This window comes from Balaenoptera ricei, chromosome 12 (genome assembly GCF_028023285.1).
Source record: "Balaenoptera ricei isolate mBalRic1 chromosome 12, mBalRic1.hap2, whole genome shotgun sequence".
Lineage (NCBI taxonomy): Eukaryota > Metazoa > Chordata > Mammalia > Artiodactyla > Balaenopteridae > Balaenoptera > Balaenoptera ricei.
The window spans coordinates 39,846,943-39,869,752 of record NC_082650.1 but is presented as its reverse complement, the minus strand read 5'-3'; the positions used below and the strand labels follow the sequence as shown (position 1 = coordinate 39,869,752).

Sequence of the window (22,810 nt, the reverse complement as noted above, 5' to 3'; positions counted from 1 at the left end):
AAAAATGTTTTGGTGCTCTACTCCCCTTTGCTACATACATCAATTGTTCCTTTCTTTTTCCCCTTCACTTCCTTTCATTCCCCACCCCTCCCCCTCCCCCCGAACCCACCCATCCCTTTTTCTCTTTCATTGTCTTCTCTCCCTCTATACTGGTTGCCCTGCCTAAGCGTTAGGATGTTAGTGGCCTGTCTTACAGTGCTAACTTATCCCTCTTGGGGGTATTTAATACTCAGTGGATTGGTGACTATGGAAATAGTTTTCTCAGAAATTAAAATTTATATCAATAACATAACATAGTTATTGTAATACATATTATAAATGCAATTTATTCTATATTATAATGCTGGCATCATTTCCTAGGATCTCAGAAATGACCACACTTTTAAAGTGTCAGAAAATAACCTTTTAAAAATGTTTAAATAAATATTAACCATACTCTAAGGGTATTACAAAACTCTATTGTTCTAGTGAATCATTGAAATACTCAGAGAAATCATGTGCCTTTAGCATCATGTAGACACTTTTTTTAAAAAAACATACCTACAAATAGAATCACTTGCTATGCATTCATGTCTTATCACTAAATATAAAACTGACACTAACCAAAGTGAGAAAAATCTGATCCTAGGAAACAACTCTCTGAAGTACTATATTCAGTGATGTGGCTTTGCTAAGAATGAGCAATTCTAGTGCTGGGATAGTGGAACTTAGGAAATTAATCAAATTAAATACCATTTGGGGCTTCTTAAAATGAGATTCATCTTTCTTTAGTAGGCATTTTTTCTTATAAGTAGTCTTTTTCTGCTGTATATATTTTTCACTGAGAGGCCAACGCGTGGATTCACAGGTCGCAGCAGTAATGCAGCGTGAACAGCAGAGGGAGCTAGAGGCACAGGCCAACCTGGGAATATCAGTGAGCCTAGTGTCTCACCACTACAGCTGAACCACGCTGGAACTCCTAGGAAGCATGCATATGCAAAACTCCGTAACGTGAGGGCGTACAATGCGTACTGGTGGAAATAATTGAGAGATTTCTTTATTCTCAAAAATAGCATGAAACTTTCAAACTACCCTTAATGGAGCTCATTCTCGCCAAATACTATTTCATGGGCAAATATAATTAGGAAATTATATTTTTAAAATATTTTGGAAACACCATTAGCAAATATTTCACCACCTCCGTGATCGTCATTGTGAGTATCATCAATCAGTGCAGAGTCTGGGATACTTATATGAAGACTTGACGCCCTGGGTGGGGAATTATGCCAAAACAAATCATCTGACTCATGACTTCTACTAAGAAGGACTTGCTAGGGTGGCCCATTTACAGATTTATTCCCACAAGTGAGGCATTTTAAAATGCCTATTCAACGTTGAGAGGCGGTAAGACAAGCCTGGAGACAGGGCTGCCTGCAAGGGCTTGGGTGTCCTACTCATCTCGGCAGCATCTGTTGTTCTGGCTAATGTCTCGCATACTCACATCATGAACCCAAGAACCCTGAGGAGAATCCAGTGATGGTCTGCTTTTCTTGACCGTTTTGTGGATGCTTGTTTCACTACTCAAATTTCCCAACATCGGTATCCTATATAAAGCCCCGGATTGTAAGCAATAAACAAGAATTATCTATCAAAAAAATAAATAAATAAATAAAATGCCTATTCACTACTCTCTTCTCTATTGTCTCATGTTTTTCTCACTTATTTTTTCATATATTTCTTTTCCTTTGTATTTTACTTCTTTTAATTTTTCTTTCATTTCTACAACTCCTTTTCTCCAAATGACACCTATGTTTTCTATTTTTATCTTTTGTTCCAATCACATTTTATTTCAACCCCTATTTTTATTGCTCTTTAATTTCTTTTTCATAATTTATTCCTTTTTTCATTCATCCTTTTCTTCCATCTGCAAGCTTCCCCTCTTTTATAATCAGCCATTGTTTCAAAATTTTTCTTTTCCTCTTTCTCTTTTCACATTCATTGAAAAAGCTACCTCTTTTCCACTTTTGTGAAATGGGAATAACAAAATTTGCTGCTGTAATCACTGATTTCCTTATTTTATAAATGCTTAAGGCATGCCTACAGTATGAAAAATATGTAGTAGGCAACAGGGTTGCAGGGTGGGGTAGCAATAAGGAATGAATGAAGAAAATAAAAATGAAAAAGACATTATTCATTTCCTTTGCCGCTCATAATATAATAAGAAATAGACACAAATAAATATCAAGGCAGTATAATATCAGTACTATCAGGAAAATATAATATTTTTCTATGGGGATATAAGGGATTAACATGAAAACTTTCTAAGGACACAACCTCTGTGAGGAATCTTGAGGGATGGAGGGTTACCAATGAGTGTAAATGGAGAGAACAAAATGAAAAATAACACGAGGTGAGAGAGGGAGAAGTTTAAGCGTGTTAAAGAATAACTGGGGGTTTTGTACGTTATTTGTCAAACAACGAGGATGGTCCGTCTGCAATATTCATAATAGACTCTCCCTTTCAGTTAACCTCTTCCACCTTCCTGTAGACTTGGTAGGAAAGACTGAATATCACAATTACTAATCCTCACCCTTCCTTTGCCTCGTTCCCCCTTCATAAAATGGGATTAAAATAGTACTTAATTCATAGGGGTTTGGTGAGAATTAAGTGAGTTAATAAATAAATGTAAAGTACTTTAATTGTTCCTGGAACATATTACGTGCTGTAAAAGTATTTCTTACTGTTGGTGTTTTTGTTATCTTAAGAGTTAATTGAGGCCAATTCAAATAGTACTCTACACTCTTTCCATGAAGTTTTTTCTAATCTCTCCAACTCACTCTGACTTTTAATTTCACTGTACTCCTAGACACTGTTACCCAGTTAATATTTATTCTCTAATTATTTTATGTATTTTCATTTTGTGTCTTCATTGGATCATAAATTCCTTTTGGCAGGTCCCACAAAGTATTGTATGCTTGCTTGATTGGTCCATGAAACTAATATAATTGAGGGCACCTAAGAGACACTCAAAGAAGCATCAGCTAAACTCATCAATGTATTCCATGTCTTAGAAGTGAATAAGTGACTAGTATGACATGTAAGCCTGCACATTCATTAGTGGAAAGTGAAAATTATTAGTAAGCTCAGAAGAAATCTGAGAACTGCTCAAATAAATAAACAGTATTTCATTGTTTCAGGGTTATTTGACAGTATCAGGGAACATTTGTCAGATATTTTACTTTTACATATCTATTTATCCACAATGAATTAATTATTTAATTGAATTTTTGCAACCATCTTATGAGATTTTGTGAGTGAGGCTCAGAAAGGTCTATAGTCACACTGTCATTAATAATGACAGAGCTGGGGTTCAAATCCATGTCTACCAAACTCCAAGTATGTGCTCTTCTATAATAGAAGTAAGATAAATTGGAGAAATAATTTTTTTGGATTAAACAGTTATATTACACAGGCAAAACAACTATGGAAATACCAATAAAGTGAGAATAAAAAATCAAAATGCATATTTCTAGAGTTATCCAAGGAAATTTAGCAAGAATTAGCAAATGTCAAAAAGTAACTAATATAAAAGATTAGAACTCTGTAAATTTATTGTAAAGTCTCAAATCATTACTACTGTAATATTTTTTACAAGTGGTATGGAAAATCTTAGATACATGTTTATTGAGGGAACAAGTAATAGCAATAAAGTACCTTGATTTGTATTTCATGTTTTTAAGGGTCAACCTAAACTTTTTATTGACCCCATTAGTGGGTCATTTCTTTGATAACTTGGAGTAGGGCTAATACATTATTAAATGGAGCCTGTCTTTCTGCCAGTTCCATTTTTTTCTTTTTACGTATCAAGTATTGCTTATTCATTAAACATTTTCTAGCTAATGACAAATATCACAGAGTAAGGTGAACTTCTTCCTTACCTGGGCCAGGACTGATGCCCAAGAAAGCTAACCCAAGGAGTAGTTGGGGTGCTGTAATGCTCACCTGAGGTATAGTTTGCTAAAACTGCCATAACAAAATATCACAAACTAGATGTCTTAAACAACAGAAGTTTATTTTCTCACTATTCTGGAGGCTAGAAGTCCAAGATCAATGTGTTGGCAGGTTTGGTTTCTTCTGAGACCTCTCACCTTGGGTTGCAGATGGTCACCTTCTCCTTATGTCCTCACGTGCTCGTCCCTTGGTCTGCATGTTGTCTGTGTCCTAACCCTCTTCTTCTTATAAGGACACAAGTCATATTGGATTAGGGCCCATCCATCTGACCTTATTAATTACTTCTTTAAGGGCCCTGCCTTCAAACAGTCACATTTTGAGGTCCTGGTAGTTAGAATTTCAACATAGAAATTTTTGGCAGGGGGGGTGGGGGAAGACACAATCCAGCCCATAACACCTAGCATCAAGATCTGAATCATCTATCTGGTTAAAGCAAGACTTGAACTGTAGCACTCAATTACCTAACTAAGCACTAGGCAAAGCAGGAGAACCAAAACATGTTTTTGTTTGTATTTTGGGGTTTTTGTTCCGTTTTGTTTTCGCAGATTTTGATATTTTTAAAAAGCATCAAAACAGTCATCATGGAAAAAGCAGAACTTTTTTGCATTTTCTTATACTTATAACAGTCTTGTTAATTGGCCTCTAAGGGTCTTAGCCAGTCTGTGGCCAATCCTGGCTAAGGGCTAAGGGAGCAGCCCAGGTAAGTGGATGGGTAGCCAAGGCAGGACTCTGACCTAACATGGGAATTAGAATGCAAATCAGAAGACTATGACTGAATTCCAGTTATAGGGTCCACAGGAGTTAAGAGAGTTGAAAGGGAAGGCTGCCACTGTGGACCAGGAAAGCCACACCCTCACTCCACGTACATCAGATAGGAGGCCTGGGATACCAGGTTTGGTTTGGATTCCTTTAGAGTCCCCGAAGGGTAAATCCTAAACAAAGTGGTGGAAAGACATCAGCTTTAAAGTGAAAAAGTTCTGAATCAAGACACTAAATATGAATCATACTGTTTGTGAATCTATGAAAATGTGATCACACCTCTTTGGGTCTCAAATTCAGTAAATATCTCCATAAACACTAGTTCTTTTTCTTTACCCTTTTTGCACAGCTGAGTAGGACTGGAGGAGATAATTACCAATTATAAATGTAATCTAGTGAAAAGTAAACCAGAACTAAATCGGGCCAGTAGCAACATGGAATGTATCTTCAGCCACCAGTGTCACAAAGTCACATGTAATAAATCTACAGTTTCCTGACTTTGCATTAATATGTTATGGAAATATCTAAGAACAAAGGTATCTCCTTTAATGTCTATCTAAATAGTCAAAACTTCCCTGAACACCACATATTAGAGTATTTTCTGTTAAGCTTAAACATTTGCTTATTGCCATAGTAGCGTAGTGTTGACATTTCTGGTTGCTAGGAGTGTCATAGTGTTGGGTACGTATACAATAGCATTCTGTCAGCTCAGATGTGGGACCTTTTAATCAGCAGGACTTTCTTTTTCTATGCTGGTACAATAATCGAATGTATAGATTTACCATGCAAATTATACATGAATATCTGAACTCACTAATCCAGAGAGATAAAACACGAGTATTTAATAACTTATATTTAAGGATTTTTTTTTCAGCATCTTTCAGAGTGAAAAAATAAATAAAAGCCTTGAAACAAAATGGATGCCCGCCAGTAACATAATGGCTGAATATATTGTGCTGCACACACACCTCGGATACCACGGAGTCATTAAAAGAAGTAAATTACAGGTATGTCAGTTGACTTGAAAGAATTTCCACCCTGCGTTGTCAAGTGAGGAAAGCAAAATGCATAAAACTATGTATCTATAGTAATGTTCATTGCAACATTATTCACAGTAGTCAAAAGGTGGAAGCATTTAAAATTTGATTATGTAATTCTTTTTTTTTTTTGGTTGCGTTGAGTCTTCGTTTCTGTGCGAGGGCTTTCTCTAGTTGCGGCAAGCGGGGGCCCCTCTTCATCGCGGTGCGCGGGCCTCTCACTATCGCGGCCTCTCTTGTTGCGGAGCACGGGCTCCAGACGCGCAGGCTCAGTAGTTGTGGCTCACGGGCCTAGTTGCTCCGCGGCATGTGGGATCTTCCCAGACCAGGGCTTGAACCCGTGTCCCCTGCATTGGCAGGCAGATTCTCAACCACTGCGCCACCAGGGAAGCCCTGTAATTCTTAATATTTTATAACTTTAAAACATATTAATATAACCTTAATTTTAAATACTTTTACATTTACTTTAAAATACATTTTGTAAAATATATTCAAATTTGGATTTTAAATGCAATCATGCTTTGAATACAATTACATTTTAAATTATTTGATCATTACCATTAGAACACAGATTATGCAAAAATCTTGATCTTGACAAGATCAAATCTTGACAACCTAACTAATGATTTTGTTGAAATAAAGGCAAGAAAAAAAGTTTATAGAATAAACATATAATGATTTATGAATTATATATGTCTTTATTTTATTAGTCATGTAAAACACTTCCTATTCAATGGACACCAGACAAAAATAACTAAATTTGGTCTTTTGGATATTTTGCCAACTTATGGTCCTTATAAAACTATAGTTTTACACATATCTTTCAAATGTTATTATGAAGATATATTTGTCAAGGTAGGAGGATTTCTACCTTGTTTTTACAGTTTGTTAACTTGATTTGTGATGTTCAAAGGTTCTAAAATGCGTATGCGGGCCTCTATTTTTACTTTTGACCCAGGCTACCCGAATCTCCTGAACGGGCCTGGAAAGCACTCTGAACACAGGATTTATGAGAGTCCTAAGGTTAGAGCACCTACAGAATGGCAGAGGCTACTGGCTCAAGATATCTTGTTACTCAGTTCAGTTGAGAGTGGAGAAAGCCTATTGGCTTTCTGTTTCTAGTTGATGTTTCTAGTCGATACATGTATCCTGAAGTTCATTCATTTCGCCAAGGAAAAATCACTTCCACATCCATTTTCCTAACTAACAAAACTTTTGGTTTTGGTTCATTTTTTTTTTAATTTTTTTTTTTTTAATGAAATTAAGATAAAGCCTTCAGAGAGTGAGCTTTGCTTAATCTTTCAAGTGCTAACTAACACCCCTGGAGTCTGCATACCTAACTAGGGTAATTCAAATGTTAACTAACTGCCCTTAGGGTGCAAATTACACTGAACTATCACACTATATACCACTGTTTAAATAGCAGTATTTTAAAGTAAATTATAGCAAATGTAACAATCACCGTATATAAGGGCTTTATAATCATGAGTTCTGCCATTAACTAGCAGGTCTTTAATATGTTCTTGCATTCAAACAATGCCCAGACTTTTCTCTGAAAGGTCAGAAGTCATTCAACTCTATCCTAACAGACCTCAATTTGATATCTGCTGTTCAGAACCCACACTGTGAGCCCAGAGACTAGAAAGGACATCTCCCTTTCCAGCTGGTCCCTCGACGCTGCTCATAGTAATTGGCTAAACTGTAAACAGGTTAGAAGTGGTTGCCACCGCTCCCTACACACCTCTCAGATCATGGCACACATCGCTGACAGTGGTATCTCCTCACTGAAGCCAATTTCTCCAGTTCAATCTTGGGTTCAAGGTATGGGTAAATTTCTGTACACAAGCCATATAACCCACCCAACTCATTTGAGGGGGCTCAGATCTCCACCGTCAAATGATTTGAACAAAATGATCATTTAAACCCCACTGTCTAGAAAGATGAAGTCCAAACACCTATCTTGGCTACCACCTCCACTTGGAGCAAAACCAGTCCCAAGGGAATGGAAACCGGACCCCTAGCACAATGCTATTCTAGTGGAAGTCTTACATCACAGGCCATGTCACCAATCTACTACATTTTTCTAATGCTTCCAGTTCTTTTAAGTTTTCTGGCCTTGAGTTCTCTTCCTTATCAATATCTTTCAGCTTGGGTCTGGGCCTCCACTAGGATATTGGTTTGTGGGGTACATAGATTCCTTCTTTTTATCAGCTATCTGTTGGGGGTGCCTGTGAAAGAGTACCTCCACCTTGCTTCCAGAAAGGCTAAGAACTGCATTAAAGTTGTAGATCTCTCATTTGTGCTAGCTGCTATACAAGTCACCTGGCTTAGCTTGATAAGTCAACGCTTCCTGTCCAACATTGGTAGCTTGAAGAGGCTGGAGTTATGGTGATGAACATTCCTGGTTTTCCTGGGGCTGAGGTAGTACCCGGGACATAGGATTTGCAGTACTAAAATGGGAAAGTCCTGCACAAATCTGGACCAGTTTGTTACTGTCATTGGGTGATTGGCTGGATTTTAGCACATGTGGCATACAATGGAAGTTTCATGTACAGCAGTGCCCGCCCAAGGCTGGTACAGTGATACTAACACATTTCCTACTTAAAAAGCTCCTCTGGCCAGTCCCTTTTACATCCAAGTTGTAGCCTTAGAAAGAAAGAAGATTCTTCTTTGACCTTCTTGAAAATTTTAAGAAATTAACTTTCACAGTCTCCTAGCCCTCTACTTATTCAAAAGCCATAGGGTCTTTAAGCATTTTGCTGCCATTGCCAAAGGTTCATTTGTTTCAAAGACAAATGACCTCAAGCCTGGGACTCTATGACATTCCATTAATGTCTGGCATTTCCAGGATTCTGATACTTATTCCACAAATAGCTCCTCAATCACATACCTTTCAGCTGAGCTATCCTTAAGCTCCCCTTCCCTTCATTTTCTTCTCCTATAAACTAAAAAGTTTGTATGGACTGAGCCCTAATAAGTTGTAAGGTGTTTCTTTATTATTAAGTAGAGTACATTTTATGCAAAAGGTATCAGAAACTAAAATTATTCATTAACAAATATTTATTGAGCTGTTGCTATATTATAGCACTGTGCTAACTGCTAAGGATACAAGAGTGAACAACGCAAGCCCAATCTGCTAGGCTAGTGAGGGTTGCTGAGAAGTAAATGAGCAACTGCAACGTGGCAAATACCATGAGGGTCAAGTTCCACATGCTATGGGGGCACAGGGGAGGAACGAGTCATCCAAATTTGGGGGTCATGGAAGATTAAACGGATGGTTAGCACTCATCTGTTCACGTATTCGTTGCTTAATTCAATAAATATTTATTGAGAGTCTTATGTGTACCAGCACTGTGAGAGCCATTTTAGATGAGCATAAATGTAAATATGACTTAGTCTTTATGCTGAAAGTGTTTCATAGTCTAGTATGAAAAAAACACATGTAAATAAATAACAAGCAGTTATTTATTTAGTTATTAATAAGTGCTATTATAAAGGCCTCTGGGGAGAGTTTGACTGAAAGAGGTGACTTCTGTATGGAATTGTATTTGACCTTGAAGGTTAAGGAGGAACTTTCTTTTGGGACAATGGGGAAGAAGAAGGGCTCTCCACACAGAAGCAACATCTCATGGACATATGTACAGGTATGGAAGCACAGGATCTGCAAGGTAAGTACAAGAATTGGGTGTGGCTAAGGGTTAGGTGTTTGTGGAGAGTGGTAGACAATGACTGAAACTGTAGGTGGCATCAGATCACAGAAGGTCATTTTATGCCATCTTTAAGGGGTTTGGATTTATTCTGAAAATAATGGGAAGCCGCTGAACAGTTTTAAGTCAGGAAGTGACCTTTTCAGATTTGTGTCTTGGAAAGATCTCTGTAAAGATTGTGAGCGTGGACTGAAGGAAGAAGCGCTTTATCGAATTCTCAAAACCACTCTGTGAAGTGAGTATAACAGGTATTTTTACTCACATTTTACATAGAGGAATCTAAGATTTAGAGGTGTCAAGTGATTGGCTTAAGGCCCCATAGGCCATTCCAAAATTGACGAAAATCAACACTTGGTCCAGATAGGAATATAAATAGCTGGGAACCTCTATGCAGTTAGCCTTTGGCTTCAGTCTTGCTACCCTTGAAAATAATAATTACAAACTAGTTCTGGTTGTAGTGCCGACTCTAAGTAGTTTTGCATAATCGATTAGATAGAATTGATTCAATTTGAATCAGACACTTTGAAGTTTCAAAGCACACCACAGTGTGCTTTTCTATTTCCTAGGCAAAGGTCTGGGTCACTCATATTTTCTAATGTTATTCTATATCTTCTAAATCTTACATTCCAGGCTGCAAGTGAGCCATGGAAATATTCCAACTTTTCTAATTTGTAGCCAACAGGAGGCAACTCACTTTAAGGAAATGACATTTTTATCCTCTAATATTGTAAACATTTCAAAATTGTTGACCCTGGCTCAAATATGTTTCTTCTGATATTTGTGGGATATTGTAGGTGGCAAATAATTGAGAATTAGTTTGATTTGGTTTTCTTCCCTTCTCAGTTTTATATTTAGGTGCAAACGAGCCAATAATGATTTTCTTTTCCCCCAAATGTCTCTAATCAGTACTTAAAGTTTTCAAAGAGTTTATTAATTACAATAAATATTAAAGGTTATGTTCATAGAAAAAGAAAACACAGTAGTTTAAATTATTCCTGGAAAGTCTGGATTTTGTTGAGGTGAAGGGTGAGTAGCAATAAGTCTGTAAATGTTAGCAAGGGAAAGTCAGTTTACTAATTTTTCCTATGTAACAATGGTTCTCAAAGTGTGGTCCGAGGGCCAACAGTTTCTGCGTTACCTGGGAACTTGTTAGAAATAAAAATTCTTAGCCTGAACCCCAGACCTACTGAGTGGAGCTGGGGAGTGGGGGAGAAGCAGCAGTCTGTTTTTTCAGAAGCCCTCCAGGTGATTCTGATGTAGGTTAAAGCTTGAGGCACATTGATATAAAGGAAGAAAGCATATGTTTCAGACTATGAAAGACATGGTTTCCATTCCAACCTCAGACATTTGATTTTAGACACATCATCTATTTCCTGGTGCCATCATCACATTATCTGGTTAATAACCCCATAGCTGGCCTCGTGAGTATTATAAGTGATACCTGATCATCTGTTATAGTGACAGTCTTCCGCCTCCAAGTGATTTGGATACATGCTTAAGTTTGAGAACCACTGGTCTATAAGTGTAATATATTGGAAGCAGACCAGCTACGTAATTTGAGAGGCCCAAAGCAACATGAAAATACAGGGTCCTTTGTTCAAAAACTAAGAATTTCAAGACGGTGACAGCAGAGCATTAAACCAAGTAAGGGGCCCTACTAAGCATAGGCCTACAACTACACAGGTTGAATGCCCAAAGAGGAGTTTTTGCTTGTATCTAACCACACCATTTTGTTTTGTTTTTAGATGGAAACAATACAATGCCATGAAAGTGGGCCACATTTTCTCCTCAGACACTACCTCCTGTGCTGTCAGTCTCCACAGGCGGACGGTGCTCATTGGCCTCCCCATCTTTGCTCAGTATTGTCTTCTTTTTAGCTAGCCAAATGCATTTGTACTTCAAGACCCAACTTAAGGTCCCCATCTTCTGAGAATTCTTCCCTTACGACCTTAACTCACTCAACTCTTTCTAAACGTTTCAGTACTAGTTATATGACATATTTAGCTCTTTTTAAAATATTAATGATTGCTCATCATTGTGTTCCTCTTGTGTCTTAAGTCAGAGTATAAACATCTTAAGTATTGAGATGGTGTCATCATCATACAATGGAAAGAACATAGGCTTTCAAACTCAATAAAGCCTGAGTGTAAATACCCTCTCTTGTTTACTAGCTGTGATATAGGTAAATTTGCTCTTGAGTCTCAGAATCTTCACTGGAAAAACGGGTTAATAAGACCTACTGCACTGGGTTGTTGTGAGGATTAAATGATATAATATACGTAAAACCCTGGGCATATGTAAGTGCTCATCAAATATTAGTTCATTTATTGGATGTCTCCCACCACACACCTGATTTTGTTTCAGCAAACAGATCATTGCTAGACACAAAGTCAAACACAAATTTCAATAAATATATGCTTGTTGGAAATTGTATTTTATTTTTTATTGTATTAAATTACATGTACCCAGGAGGTAAACCAATCCTATGTTGAATTTCTTATAAAATGTTAATTATTATCTGACTTTTTGTACATTCTTATGTTTACATTCTGACTCATAAAAAATTTTAAATTTTGTACAATTCTCTATATTTTCAAACCTCCTATGTTATTAATGTTACCTTAAGGGGTGAAAAGAGAGACAGTTTTATTCCCAATGAGGAGATGTGAAAGACCGGCACAGACAGGTTAAGGGATAGCTCTAATTACATACACTACCAGCGTAATTAATATCCACTAATGTGTCCTTGAAGCTGGGTCTAAACTCATATGCTGACTCCTTGTCCAATATTTTTTCCACTATGCCAAATCTGAAAAGGACATACAGGGATAATTATCTTAAGAACATACCTGTAAAGTACTTACAGGAACAATTATTTTAATTGATTAAAACAGAATAAATGATACTATTTCTTTTTATGCTGCGCACATAGTGCGCATTCCATGTCTGTTAAACAGCATGTAAGCTGCCTATTACAGTTCTTGGTTCACTGTAGTACGTGTTTAGTAAAGAGTGACTTATTTAAATTCCTCTATTTGATAAACGCGTTTTATAGGAACGATTTTTTTCCTAATGAAAATTTAAGGACAAGGTTCATTATTATTAACACAGTTTCAGTTTGGGGCCTAGCAAATCATGCTTGAAAGCTGTTTTTTTTCCCCCCGTGTGAACTATTACACTCCTTCCTCCTTCCTGACTGGCGCAACCCACACTTTGCCTACCAAACTTATGACTCAAAGGCCCCTGAGGACTTTCTGTAGCCTTGCAGACATAGCCCAAACATCCAAAGCTGCTTCCACGTGAAACAACCAAACACAGTCCCACAAGCAGAAGATCCGCTACAGCGAGAGCTCCTATAGACAGGGCAAATGAGAAAGCAGCGTCCCCCTTTGCTCCCACCCCTCCCCATCTGCAGCATCCAATTGCTTTCCTCTGTTGTGCGGTCGGCTCCTGGGATTGGTCGGGATCGGGACCGGCGCGGGACCAGTGAGCACAGGCCGAGCGGGGAGACTGGTCAGTCACGTGCGGCCGCCCGGTTACCCCGCCTCACTGCGCGCCTGGCGGGGCGGGGCGGGGCGGGGCGGGGCGAGGTGGGCGGGGCCCGGGAGCTGCTGCGCCTGCGTTGTGGGCGTTCTCGCGGAGCAGCTGCTGCCGCCGCCGCCTCCGCCTCCGCCTCCGCCGCCGCCTCCGCCGCTACCGCCGCGTTTGGGTGTAGAATTAAGAATTCCTGCGCCTCGTTAACAATGAAGCAGAGTTCGAACGTGCCGGCTTTCCTCAGCAAGCTGTGGACGCTTGTGGAGGAAACCCACACGAACGAGTTCATCACCTGGAGTCAGGTAAGGGTGAGGGCACGGCGGCCTCCGAACCCCCTAACTAACGTCCTCCTCTCTCGCGCTCTCCCGCGGGGTTGTCTCTCGCGGCCTGCGGCTCGACGCCTTCTGTGAGGCCCGCGGCGCGGGGGTGGCACGGGCCTCGGCGTGCAGCCTCGCGGGGGACCCCGGTATTGTTCGCGCGGGGAGCCGCGGGGGTCCCGGCCGGCGCCGCTGGCTCAGGCCGCGGTGGGGGAGGGGCGGCCGGCGCGGGGCGCCGCGGCCCGGGAGACCCCGTAACGGTCCGACCCGGGCGGCGTTCGGAACCAGCCCGGCGGAACGAGGGCGGCAGACGAGCCGAGGGAGCGGGAGCCACGTTACTGCACACTCATCCTCCGTCCTCCCGCCGGGCTCGCGGGCTGCGGCTCGCTGGGGGCACGGGCAGCTCTGGCCGGGATCTTCAACGCGGGGTTTATGTGAGGCAGTCTTTACCTTCGCGACCTGATTCTCGCCCCTAAAACAGACACACAGTCCGCCTCGCATCTGAGATCTTTATGAGGACGGCAGTCAGGGAAGGAGGCAAATGTTCAAACGCAGGTTACTGCTTATCAGGAGGCTTGAAAATATTATATAGAAAATGGTACGTTATTCTTTCGCGATTCTGAGCCGTTTTTATAAACGGATTTTTATGATTACTTTAATAAAAGTGCCAATAGACAGGTGTTCAGTACCATAGTGGAGAGCAAAAACGAATCACTGAATTTCACTAAACAGTTGCCGGCAGTGTGGTGTATAGATGTCTTGATTATTGGTTTGATCCCAATTCTGCCACTAAACAGGCTCCTTATCTCGTCTGACCCAAGTGTCGTCGTCCATAAGATGAATAGGTTACTTAGGTGATCCAAGACCCCCTCTAGTTCCAAATACTGATTCTAATTAGAATGATTATTACACAAACAGAGCATTTGCGTTACAATACACTTAGACTATTGGAATCGTTTTGTGAAGGGGAGTGGAGTTCTCTTATTTTAGATGGTCATCTGTTTTGGATATTATCTTGTTTAGAGGCCTGGAAAAGAGTAAGTGAAAACTACCTGCACAGTGCCTGGCACCTGTTAAGTGCTGAGTAAATGTTATCTCCCCTCTTTCTCACTTTCTTTTCTGTTCCTTTTCTGTTCTGTTTCCTATGCTAGGAACCCTCAGTTTTATTATTTTACCTTAACAGGGAGCACTGTATTGAGTACGTGAAGTTTTGACTACTGTAACACCACGGTCTGCCTTATATTGCTGTCATTTGTTTATTTTCTTTATCTCCCTCTAGGACTTAATTTTCTTTAAGGTCAGTAGCATCGAGTGGATGTTGTGCATTAGGCATTTGATGAATTCTGCACAGTTGTACAAAGAAGGGGTGAAAATAAGGAAGCCAGCCACCAGTATACACTTAAAAATAAACAGATGTCTCATGCTTTTCATCAGTCATAAGGATTAAAAGTTGACAAGGATGGATCAGCACAGACTGCAGTTACTCAGCCTTGTAAGAGATTGGACTGAGAGTCTCCCCACTCCCAAGCTGGCTTTATCACACCTATTTGTCTTGGGTGGGCCTTCTTGTTTTTATTGCCTAGAAATGGTACCTAAATATATTGGAAATTGGTTTTAGTTAAAGGGTATTCTGTCAGCAGGTCTAATAAATTCTCGTTAGCCAAATATTTTAATAATATTTTTATTTTATGGGCAGTATTAAATGTGTAGAGTTTCATACTAATCCATAAATGCATCATTTTATGAATTCTAAGCCAAATAAACAAACCACTTAAAAATCATTCTTATTTTTTTTCCATTATTAAGTCTAAGCTTATGTTTTGGCTACTCATTTTTTAAACACATAGTGGGACAATTAAAGTATAAATTCAGTGAGGACAGGGACAGTATCTGTGCCAAGGGACACAGTAGGTACTTAATAAATGTTTGATGAAGCAGTGAAATCCTTGGACTATGTAATGGAAATGGTAGGAATGATAAAAGTGGAATGACGCCTGAAAAGAATCTCAAAGATCATCTGGTTTAGTCTCATTATATAGATGAGGATTTGAAGCTTAGAAGCTTAGGTTAGATTATTTATCTATAATTACAAAGCTAGCATTATTGGAGGTGGGGCTCTAACATAGATTTCTGAGCTCCCAGATCATTCTTCCATCAACGGCCCTACACTTAATACAGGTCGTCACAGTATTTAGTTTTTATACCAAAATGTTACTCCTCCACAAGTCAGTGGACAATTCTGGATTAATGTCTAGGGCTATGCTTAGTTGCCTAAGGAAGTTGTCTTACATTCCCACAGATTTTTCCAAAAACAGTGTTAACAATGAAAGGTAAAACTTTAATTGAACAATGATGTTAGATGGAAAAACCAAAATAATCTACTCTCATCTTTTATAAGTTGCTGTTTATGATTGTTTCTGGTTTCCTTCAAACTTGTTTTGCTGGACTTCTGTTGAGGTAATTTAGCATTTATACTCTCTGAGTGAAAATCATATTAAGACCTTTTAGAAGTAGCAGATGTTTGGGAAAGGAGGCGATCTTTTATGCAATTGTTTTCACTTGTGGAAAATAATTTACTCTAGCTAGAGTATAAGGCAAGGGGAGAAAACTTACCAACTGCAGTTTGAAAAGCTTGGCTTAATATTCCTGAAGACTTATATAACTTTAGTTTTCCTTGAAATTTGTAGTATGACAGAAATGAACTAATACCCCCATTGATGTCATTAATTGTAGAAATATAATATTCTGAACAATCAAAATTATACTGTTATAGACTCAAATAATAGAAATGTCTTTAGATTCTGAGTGTCTTTAAAACATACAGTACATCCCCCAAATTCCCCACTGATATTTCTCTTTCTTTTTTTGCCTGTTTTTACATTTCCTATAGCTATTTTGGCTCTGGTAGGCAGTCTGTTACCAGAATCGAGGACAGGGATAGTACTGTTGAACAACCTAAAGCTGTTTTAAATGTAACAGAGTCCTAAACAGAGGGCACAGGTTTAGCTTGGTAGCAACTGGGGAAACTTGATCTTCAGGGGCAAGAAGTTGTGGAAGTTGAATGGAAGTTCTTGCCATTGATCGTAAGGAACAGCCTTTACTGTTACTGATATATGATACTCAGTGTATGTTGAAGTGAAGCAATATTAAAAAAAGAACTGTAAAGTCACTGTTTTACCAGTGTTACTGCCTTTGTCTCAGTTCTTCTGGTTGCTTGAGAATACCAAGAAGGGATTTCCACTAAAGACTTCATACCCATCTGTTCCACCTTTTTGTGCCCTATGGCAGTCTCTACTTCCCTATCCATCTCAAGTCAGCAGAGACAAATCAGGAAACAGGAGGGGGAGCAAAACCAGAATTTGTCCAGTGTTTTCTAGCTGTTTTGGATGAATTTGAACAGTAGATCTTTAGACTTGCCAGTGTTATGGTATTGTTTTGAATTTCCCAGCAGTACTCTCAAGTGAAAACAAGAAAGGCCACAAATGTGGCAGAATAGGGGTTAAATCCACTTTAGATGGACCTACAGAAAAGTTGACTGACTCACAGACAAGTATTTTTTATTTGTATACGTAAGAGAAAGAGCTAGAGACTCGCAAGGAATGGTTGGTAAACATTAAGAAATTATAGACTGGTTGTTTAAAAAAGAGATTTCTATTTTGGAAACTGTTTTAAAGTAATGGGGCTGAAGTATTAGATTATTATTAAGAGTATTTTGGACGTTTATAACCAAGAGTACCAGTTTGAGCAGAAACAATTACTATTTGGAAGCTTGCTAACATTTATGGGTTAGGCCTAAAGAGAAGCTACCATCCTTCCCACCCTACTGAGTGTAAGTGGCTTTTTGTCCCTTATAAAATGCATAGGGAGAGTTCTGTGTTGCAGTGCTTAAGCTTCACAGGTTTAAACAGCAGTAAGGTAGAAATTTTGCACTCAAAGAAGTTATTTACTAATTTTGAAGTAGAGACTGAAGGAATACCATAAGCAGAGACACAGAACGATATTAGTGAGTTAGGGTTGTGTGTGTTTGAGAGAAAGAGCAATATAAACAAGAGGCATTCATCTTCTCATTTGATATATATAATCCAAGAGTTGAAATTCTAAAAATATAATTTGGTCCACTGTGATCAAAGACTCATTTATTGTCACTCACAAACAGTTGTGACTCTGTTACAACCAGACAGTGTGCTAGGTAGTAGGAATTCATTCAGTAGTTAACAAAATAGCTGCCTTCATAGATCTTACATTTTAGTGAAGGATACTGATAATTAAGAAGTAAGCAAACACAAATAATATAATTTCAGTTAGTGATAAGTAACAAAATAAAGCAGGGTAAAGAGAGAGTGCAATTAGGAGGCAGAAATCACACAGTATTTTGAACAGAGAAAGTTTAATAGGATAACTATATCAGGAGAATTGGGGTAAAGAAAACTCTAAAGAAGATAGGAATAGCAGTTATAAGAAGCAACCATCACTGGTAGGCCTAAGAGCGAGTGCCCAAGTAAGAGCCCTTCCCCGAAGTCTAAGACCTTGTTGGAGAGAGAATGCCCATATCTCACTGAATGGCAAAGACTTCACTGATGCCACACTAGTGGGACTTACTAGAAATCCATCCTTCAGAACTTGCCGGGAAATATGCTTTCTAGGGCAGGGGTTGGCAGATTATGGCCTGTGGGCCAACCATGTGTTTTAAAAGTAAAGTTTATTTGGAATATAGCCATGCTCAGTCTACTTACATATTGTCTGTAGTTGCTTTCTTGCTACAGGGGCAGAGTTACGACCTTATGACCTGCAAGCCTAAAATATTTATTGTCTAGCCCTTTAAGAACATGTTTGTTAACCTATGCTCTAGGGTACCCTAGAAAGCTATTCATGGAGAGATGCCTGGCCAGAGATACTCTGATTTGAACCCTCCCAAGGGAGAGGGAGTGTTGGGGGAAGCTGCTGGCCTTAGGGTGCTGCTGCCTTCTGTGCACTGCAAGAGCTAGGTGCTGGAGAACCTTCCTGCACAGCAGGAACCTGCCAAGGACACACTGGAACAAGGAAGGGTAATCCCTTCCTCTTGTAATATCTCTCTAGTATCTTCCATGACAAAGCTTAACACCGTGCTCGAAAAGAAAGATAGTTAAGACTTAGCTCCATATTTGCAGAGCAGACATTGAAGAATGAATTTGGCGCAGTAAGTTCATAACTAGCATGTAAAATGACTGGAATCTGTTGTATTTTAGGTAGAGTGACGATGAAGCCTCTTTGGGGAGGTGATATGTGAGCAGAGATCTGAATGATTAGAAAAGATGGGTCTGGCAAAGGGGAATGGAAAATGTAAAGGCCTTGAGCATAGCATGTTCATATGATTGCAGAAGCCCCATGTGGTTGGATTATCTTTAGATAACATGAGAGTGAGGTCAGAGAGGTAGGCAGAAGCAGATGGTATAGGGCCTTAGGGCATGGTAAGGAGATTGGAATTGAGGGAACTAGTTAGAAGACTATCACAGTTTTCCACTATGGGATTGAAAATAGCGTGGCTGAGACTAGGGTAATAGCAGTGGAGGTGGTGAGCAGCAGATGTAATATCTACTTTGAAGGCAAGGTCACGGATCTTAATGATAAATTTTCTGGAGTTGGAGGAGAGATAGAAAAGAATTAGAATGACTCATATATTTGGCCTGAGCAATGGATGGATGATGGTGCCACTTGCTGAGATGCGGGAAGATTCGGAAAAGTGCAGGTGGGGATTCTGTTTGGCCATGTTAACTTTGAGATTACAAATGGATCGCTAGTATTACTTCAGACATGTTTTGTTTTGCTTGCATTTCACTGACCACACTTGGTCATACGACCACACCTTATTTCAAAGGAGCTGGGGAAGTGCAGTGCTGGAAAGGAGAACAGCATGAATGACTTCTGTACTCCAAGACCTTCAAGTGGCAATGTTGAGTAGGTTATTTAGATGATGTAACACTCTGGCATTCAAGGTGGAGTTTGGAGCTTGTGAGTGGTAAAGCCATGGGACTGGATGAGATCATCCAGGGAGACAGATGAAGATAGAAGGACCTGCAAGATAGGGTATTCTAATATTTAGAGGGTATGAAGACAAGAAAAAGCCAGCAAGAGAGATTGAGAAGGAACAGTGAGAAAGGAGAAAACACAAGGGAGTGAGGTCATATAAGTTAATGGAAGAAAATGGTTCAAGAAAGAGATGATCAACCATGTCAAATGCTGTTTTGACTTTTCTTATACACCTCTTCTGGTGTATATAAGCAAAAATTTCTCTAAGGTAGTTACACCTACATTGAAGAGTAGAATTTCTGGAAAATAAGGTAAGACATGCTCAACCTCAAGATTAAATTATTTTCCAAAGAAGTCAAATCAGCTTGTACTCCTTTTAGCCATGCATGAGATTTCCCATTAATTTGTCTCTTCAAAACCTGATATTCTCATTCTTCTGAGTTTTTACCAATCTAGTGGATATAAAATATTATCTCAGTGAGGTCTTAATTTATATTTCCCTCATAATTAATGTGTTCAAACACTTTTTCATATTTATTGGCCATTTGTGTTTCGTATTCTATGAAATGTTTGACCATTTTTCTATTGGGTGGTTTATCTTTTATTATTTGTAGGAATTACTTGTAATTCTGCATCTTTTTGGATGTATGTGTTGCCTCTGTCGTCTCCTAGTTGTGGCTTTTTTTTTTTACTTTCTTTTGATGAGTATAAGTTCTTAGTTTTAGTATAATTTAATAGATCAGCCTTTTTTGTGGTTCATGTTCTTTGTTTCTTCAGGATGTTTTTGCTTTCCTACCCCAAGGAGAGAAAAATACTTTTCCATCTCTTTTTTTTTTTTTTTCTTCTGAAAGTTTTAAAGGTTTGAATTTTATATCTAAATCTTTAATTCACTGGAATTGATTTTTGTGTGTGGTATAAGGGATCCTGTTTCATTGTTTTCCATATTTAGTTGTTTTAGCCCCTTTATTGAACAGTTTCTTCTTCCTCTAGTGATTTGTGTTGCTACCTCTGTCTTATAAGCAAAATTATATGTAGATTGTGTTTTTGTGTCTAGGTTCTCTGTTCTGTTCCACTGGATAATTTATCCTTTTTCCTGTATCACATGTCTTAATTACTGTAGCTCTGTAAAGCTTTTTGGGAGGGCAACCTAGTCTTCAGGAGTGCCTTGACTACTATTGGTCTTTGCTCTTCCATATATGTTTTAAAATCAAGTTCCATTAAAGAAAAAAAGCAAACCTATTAGGATTTTTTTAATTGCAATAGTACTGAAACTGTAAATCAGATTAGGGGAAATAGGTATCTTTATGATATGATATATTCATGGGAACAAGGCATTTTTCTAAATTCATTTTGTTATTTAATAAAGTTTTATATTTTTTGCAATTAGATCTTGCACAGCTTTGTTAGATTTTAGAGATATTTTAAATGATATCCTTTAATGAAAAATAATTGCTGTTGCTGGTAATTAGAAATACAAGTAACATTTGTATATGGATAATAAACCAGTGAGCTAATCATTTTACTGATTTGGATTCTCTAAGTGTACATCCATAGGTGTCTGGTTATGACAGTTTTGTTCTTATTTTCAGACCCTTATACCTTCTGTTTTCTTTTTTGCAGTGGCTAAGACACCTCAGGGTGTCAGATAGAAGCAGCGATCATGGGATCCCTTTCTCTTATTTTTAAAGGAAATGTTTTAAATATTTCCCCTTTAAGTTACTAGCTGTTAAAATTGAGAATTTTTAATTTGCCTTTTTGTTATCGATGACAAAATTAATTGGGTAGCTTAGAGGGGACAGGGCATGCCGGGATGGAGAATACAGGAAAAAGTTGATTTTGGAGTAGGATGATGGGTTTGAAATAGACAAGTGAGTGAGTCAAAGAACATTGTGTAAAAATGTTAACGATTGAAAAATTCAAGTGGGAAATTTGAGATGGTCAGGGGCAGAGGTATAGTTGTGATAATCATTATACATAATAAAGTCAGTAATTAGAGAAATTGGTGTGGATGAGACTGCCTAAGGAAAGAGTATAAAAGGTATCATAATCAAGGATAGAAACTTAAAAAACCCACTACCTCTTGATAGCTGGAAGACAATTGAAAAGAAATATGAGAGATAGGAGACCCAATGTATAGTTTCAAAGGCATAAGAGCAGAGCATTTAAGAAGGGGAGTGTCAGAAGTGCCAAATGAAATGCCACAGAGAGGTGTAGGAAGATGAGGACTGAAAAGAGGGCATTGAATTTGGCATTTGGCATTTTAGAAAAAACAGTTTGAGTAGAGGCACAAAAACTGAAACCAAATTTTAGTGAGAGTAAATAGATGGCCCTGAATTGGAGAAGGGGGCTTTAAAATATTTGTTTGTCAAATTTTTCAGTGAATGAAAAGACAGATGGGATGGGTAGATTGAGAGGAAGTAAGGTAGAGGGAAAGTCCTTTTAAGATAGAAAAAGATGTATGCGTTTTTAAATTTTAATAGCTACTACCTAATAACCAACAGTGGTTATTTTTAAACTTTAAAAATTTTGCCAATCTAATAAGTGAAAATCATTATTTTGCTGTACATTTTTATGAATGAGATCCGATCTTCTAAATTTCACATTGGGTGTTTCATCTTACTGATTTGTTAGAAAAATTTTAATTAATGCAGTTAATCGTTTGTCATAAATGTTGGATATATTTTTATGTTAGTAAGCTTTCAACTTTATTGAATTTTTTAAATGTCTGTTGCCAGTTAAGTTTAAGTTCAGACACAAGTAATAGAAATCCAGACAACAATGGCTTAAACAAAATAGAGATGTACTGTATTTTTGTCTTACATCTGAAGATACTGAGTCACCTTCTCAACCTTTCAGCCATACTTAGTTCCTCTACTTCAGTGATTGCTGGAGCTCTAGCCGTTGGCTCCAGGTTCTGAGCAGGAATATGAGATGTAGGGGTTTGACACTTTGAGTCTTTTCCCTTTTAGAAGCTTTTGTGGAAGCTCCGCTCAATCCATTTTGCTTATATCTTGTTTGCCAGATGTGTTATTTGGCCACCTTTGCTTCTAAGAGGGACTGAGAAATGTATTTGTAGTATCAGACAAAATTGTGTTAGTAAGAAATTAGAGGAGCATCCATGTTGTTGCAAGTGGCAGGATCTCTTTTCTTTTTAAGGCTGAATGATGTTTCATTGGGTATGTATGTATAAAATATATCAATATATGTATAAAGTATGTATATATATATCTCACAATTTCTTTATCCATTCTTTCTTTGTTGGACGTTTAGGTTGTTTCTGTGTCTTGGTTATTGTGAATAATGCTGCAGTGAACATGGGAGCACAGATATCTCTTAGAGATACTGATTTCATTTCCTTTGGGTATATACCCAGAAGAGGGCTGCTGGATCATATGGTAGTTCTATTTTTAACTTTTTGAGGAACCTTCATACCATTTTCCATAATGACATTACCAATTTA

General features: G+C 38.4%; 1 protein-coding gene across 3 annotated transcripts in view; it reads left to right on the top strand.

Moving 5' to 3' along the window:
• The first annotated feature begins 13,102 nt into the window (after positions 1 to 13,102).
• HSF2 (heat shock transcription factor 2) overlaps positions 13,103 to 22,810 on the top strand; it is a 36,192-nt gene continuing 26,484 nt past the window's right edge. For 2 of the 3 annotated variants that reach the window (XM_059941317.1, XM_059941316.1), the window contains exon 1: positions 13,105 to 13,329. In XM_059941317.1, the coding sequence (XP_059797300.1) occupies positions 13,237 to 13,329 (93 nt within the window). In that variant the 5' untranslated portion in view covers positions 13,105 to 13,236. Of the gene's footprint in view, positions 13,330 to 22,810 lie in introns of all 3 variants that reach the window. The other variant, XM_059941318.1, reaches the window with a different exon arrangement.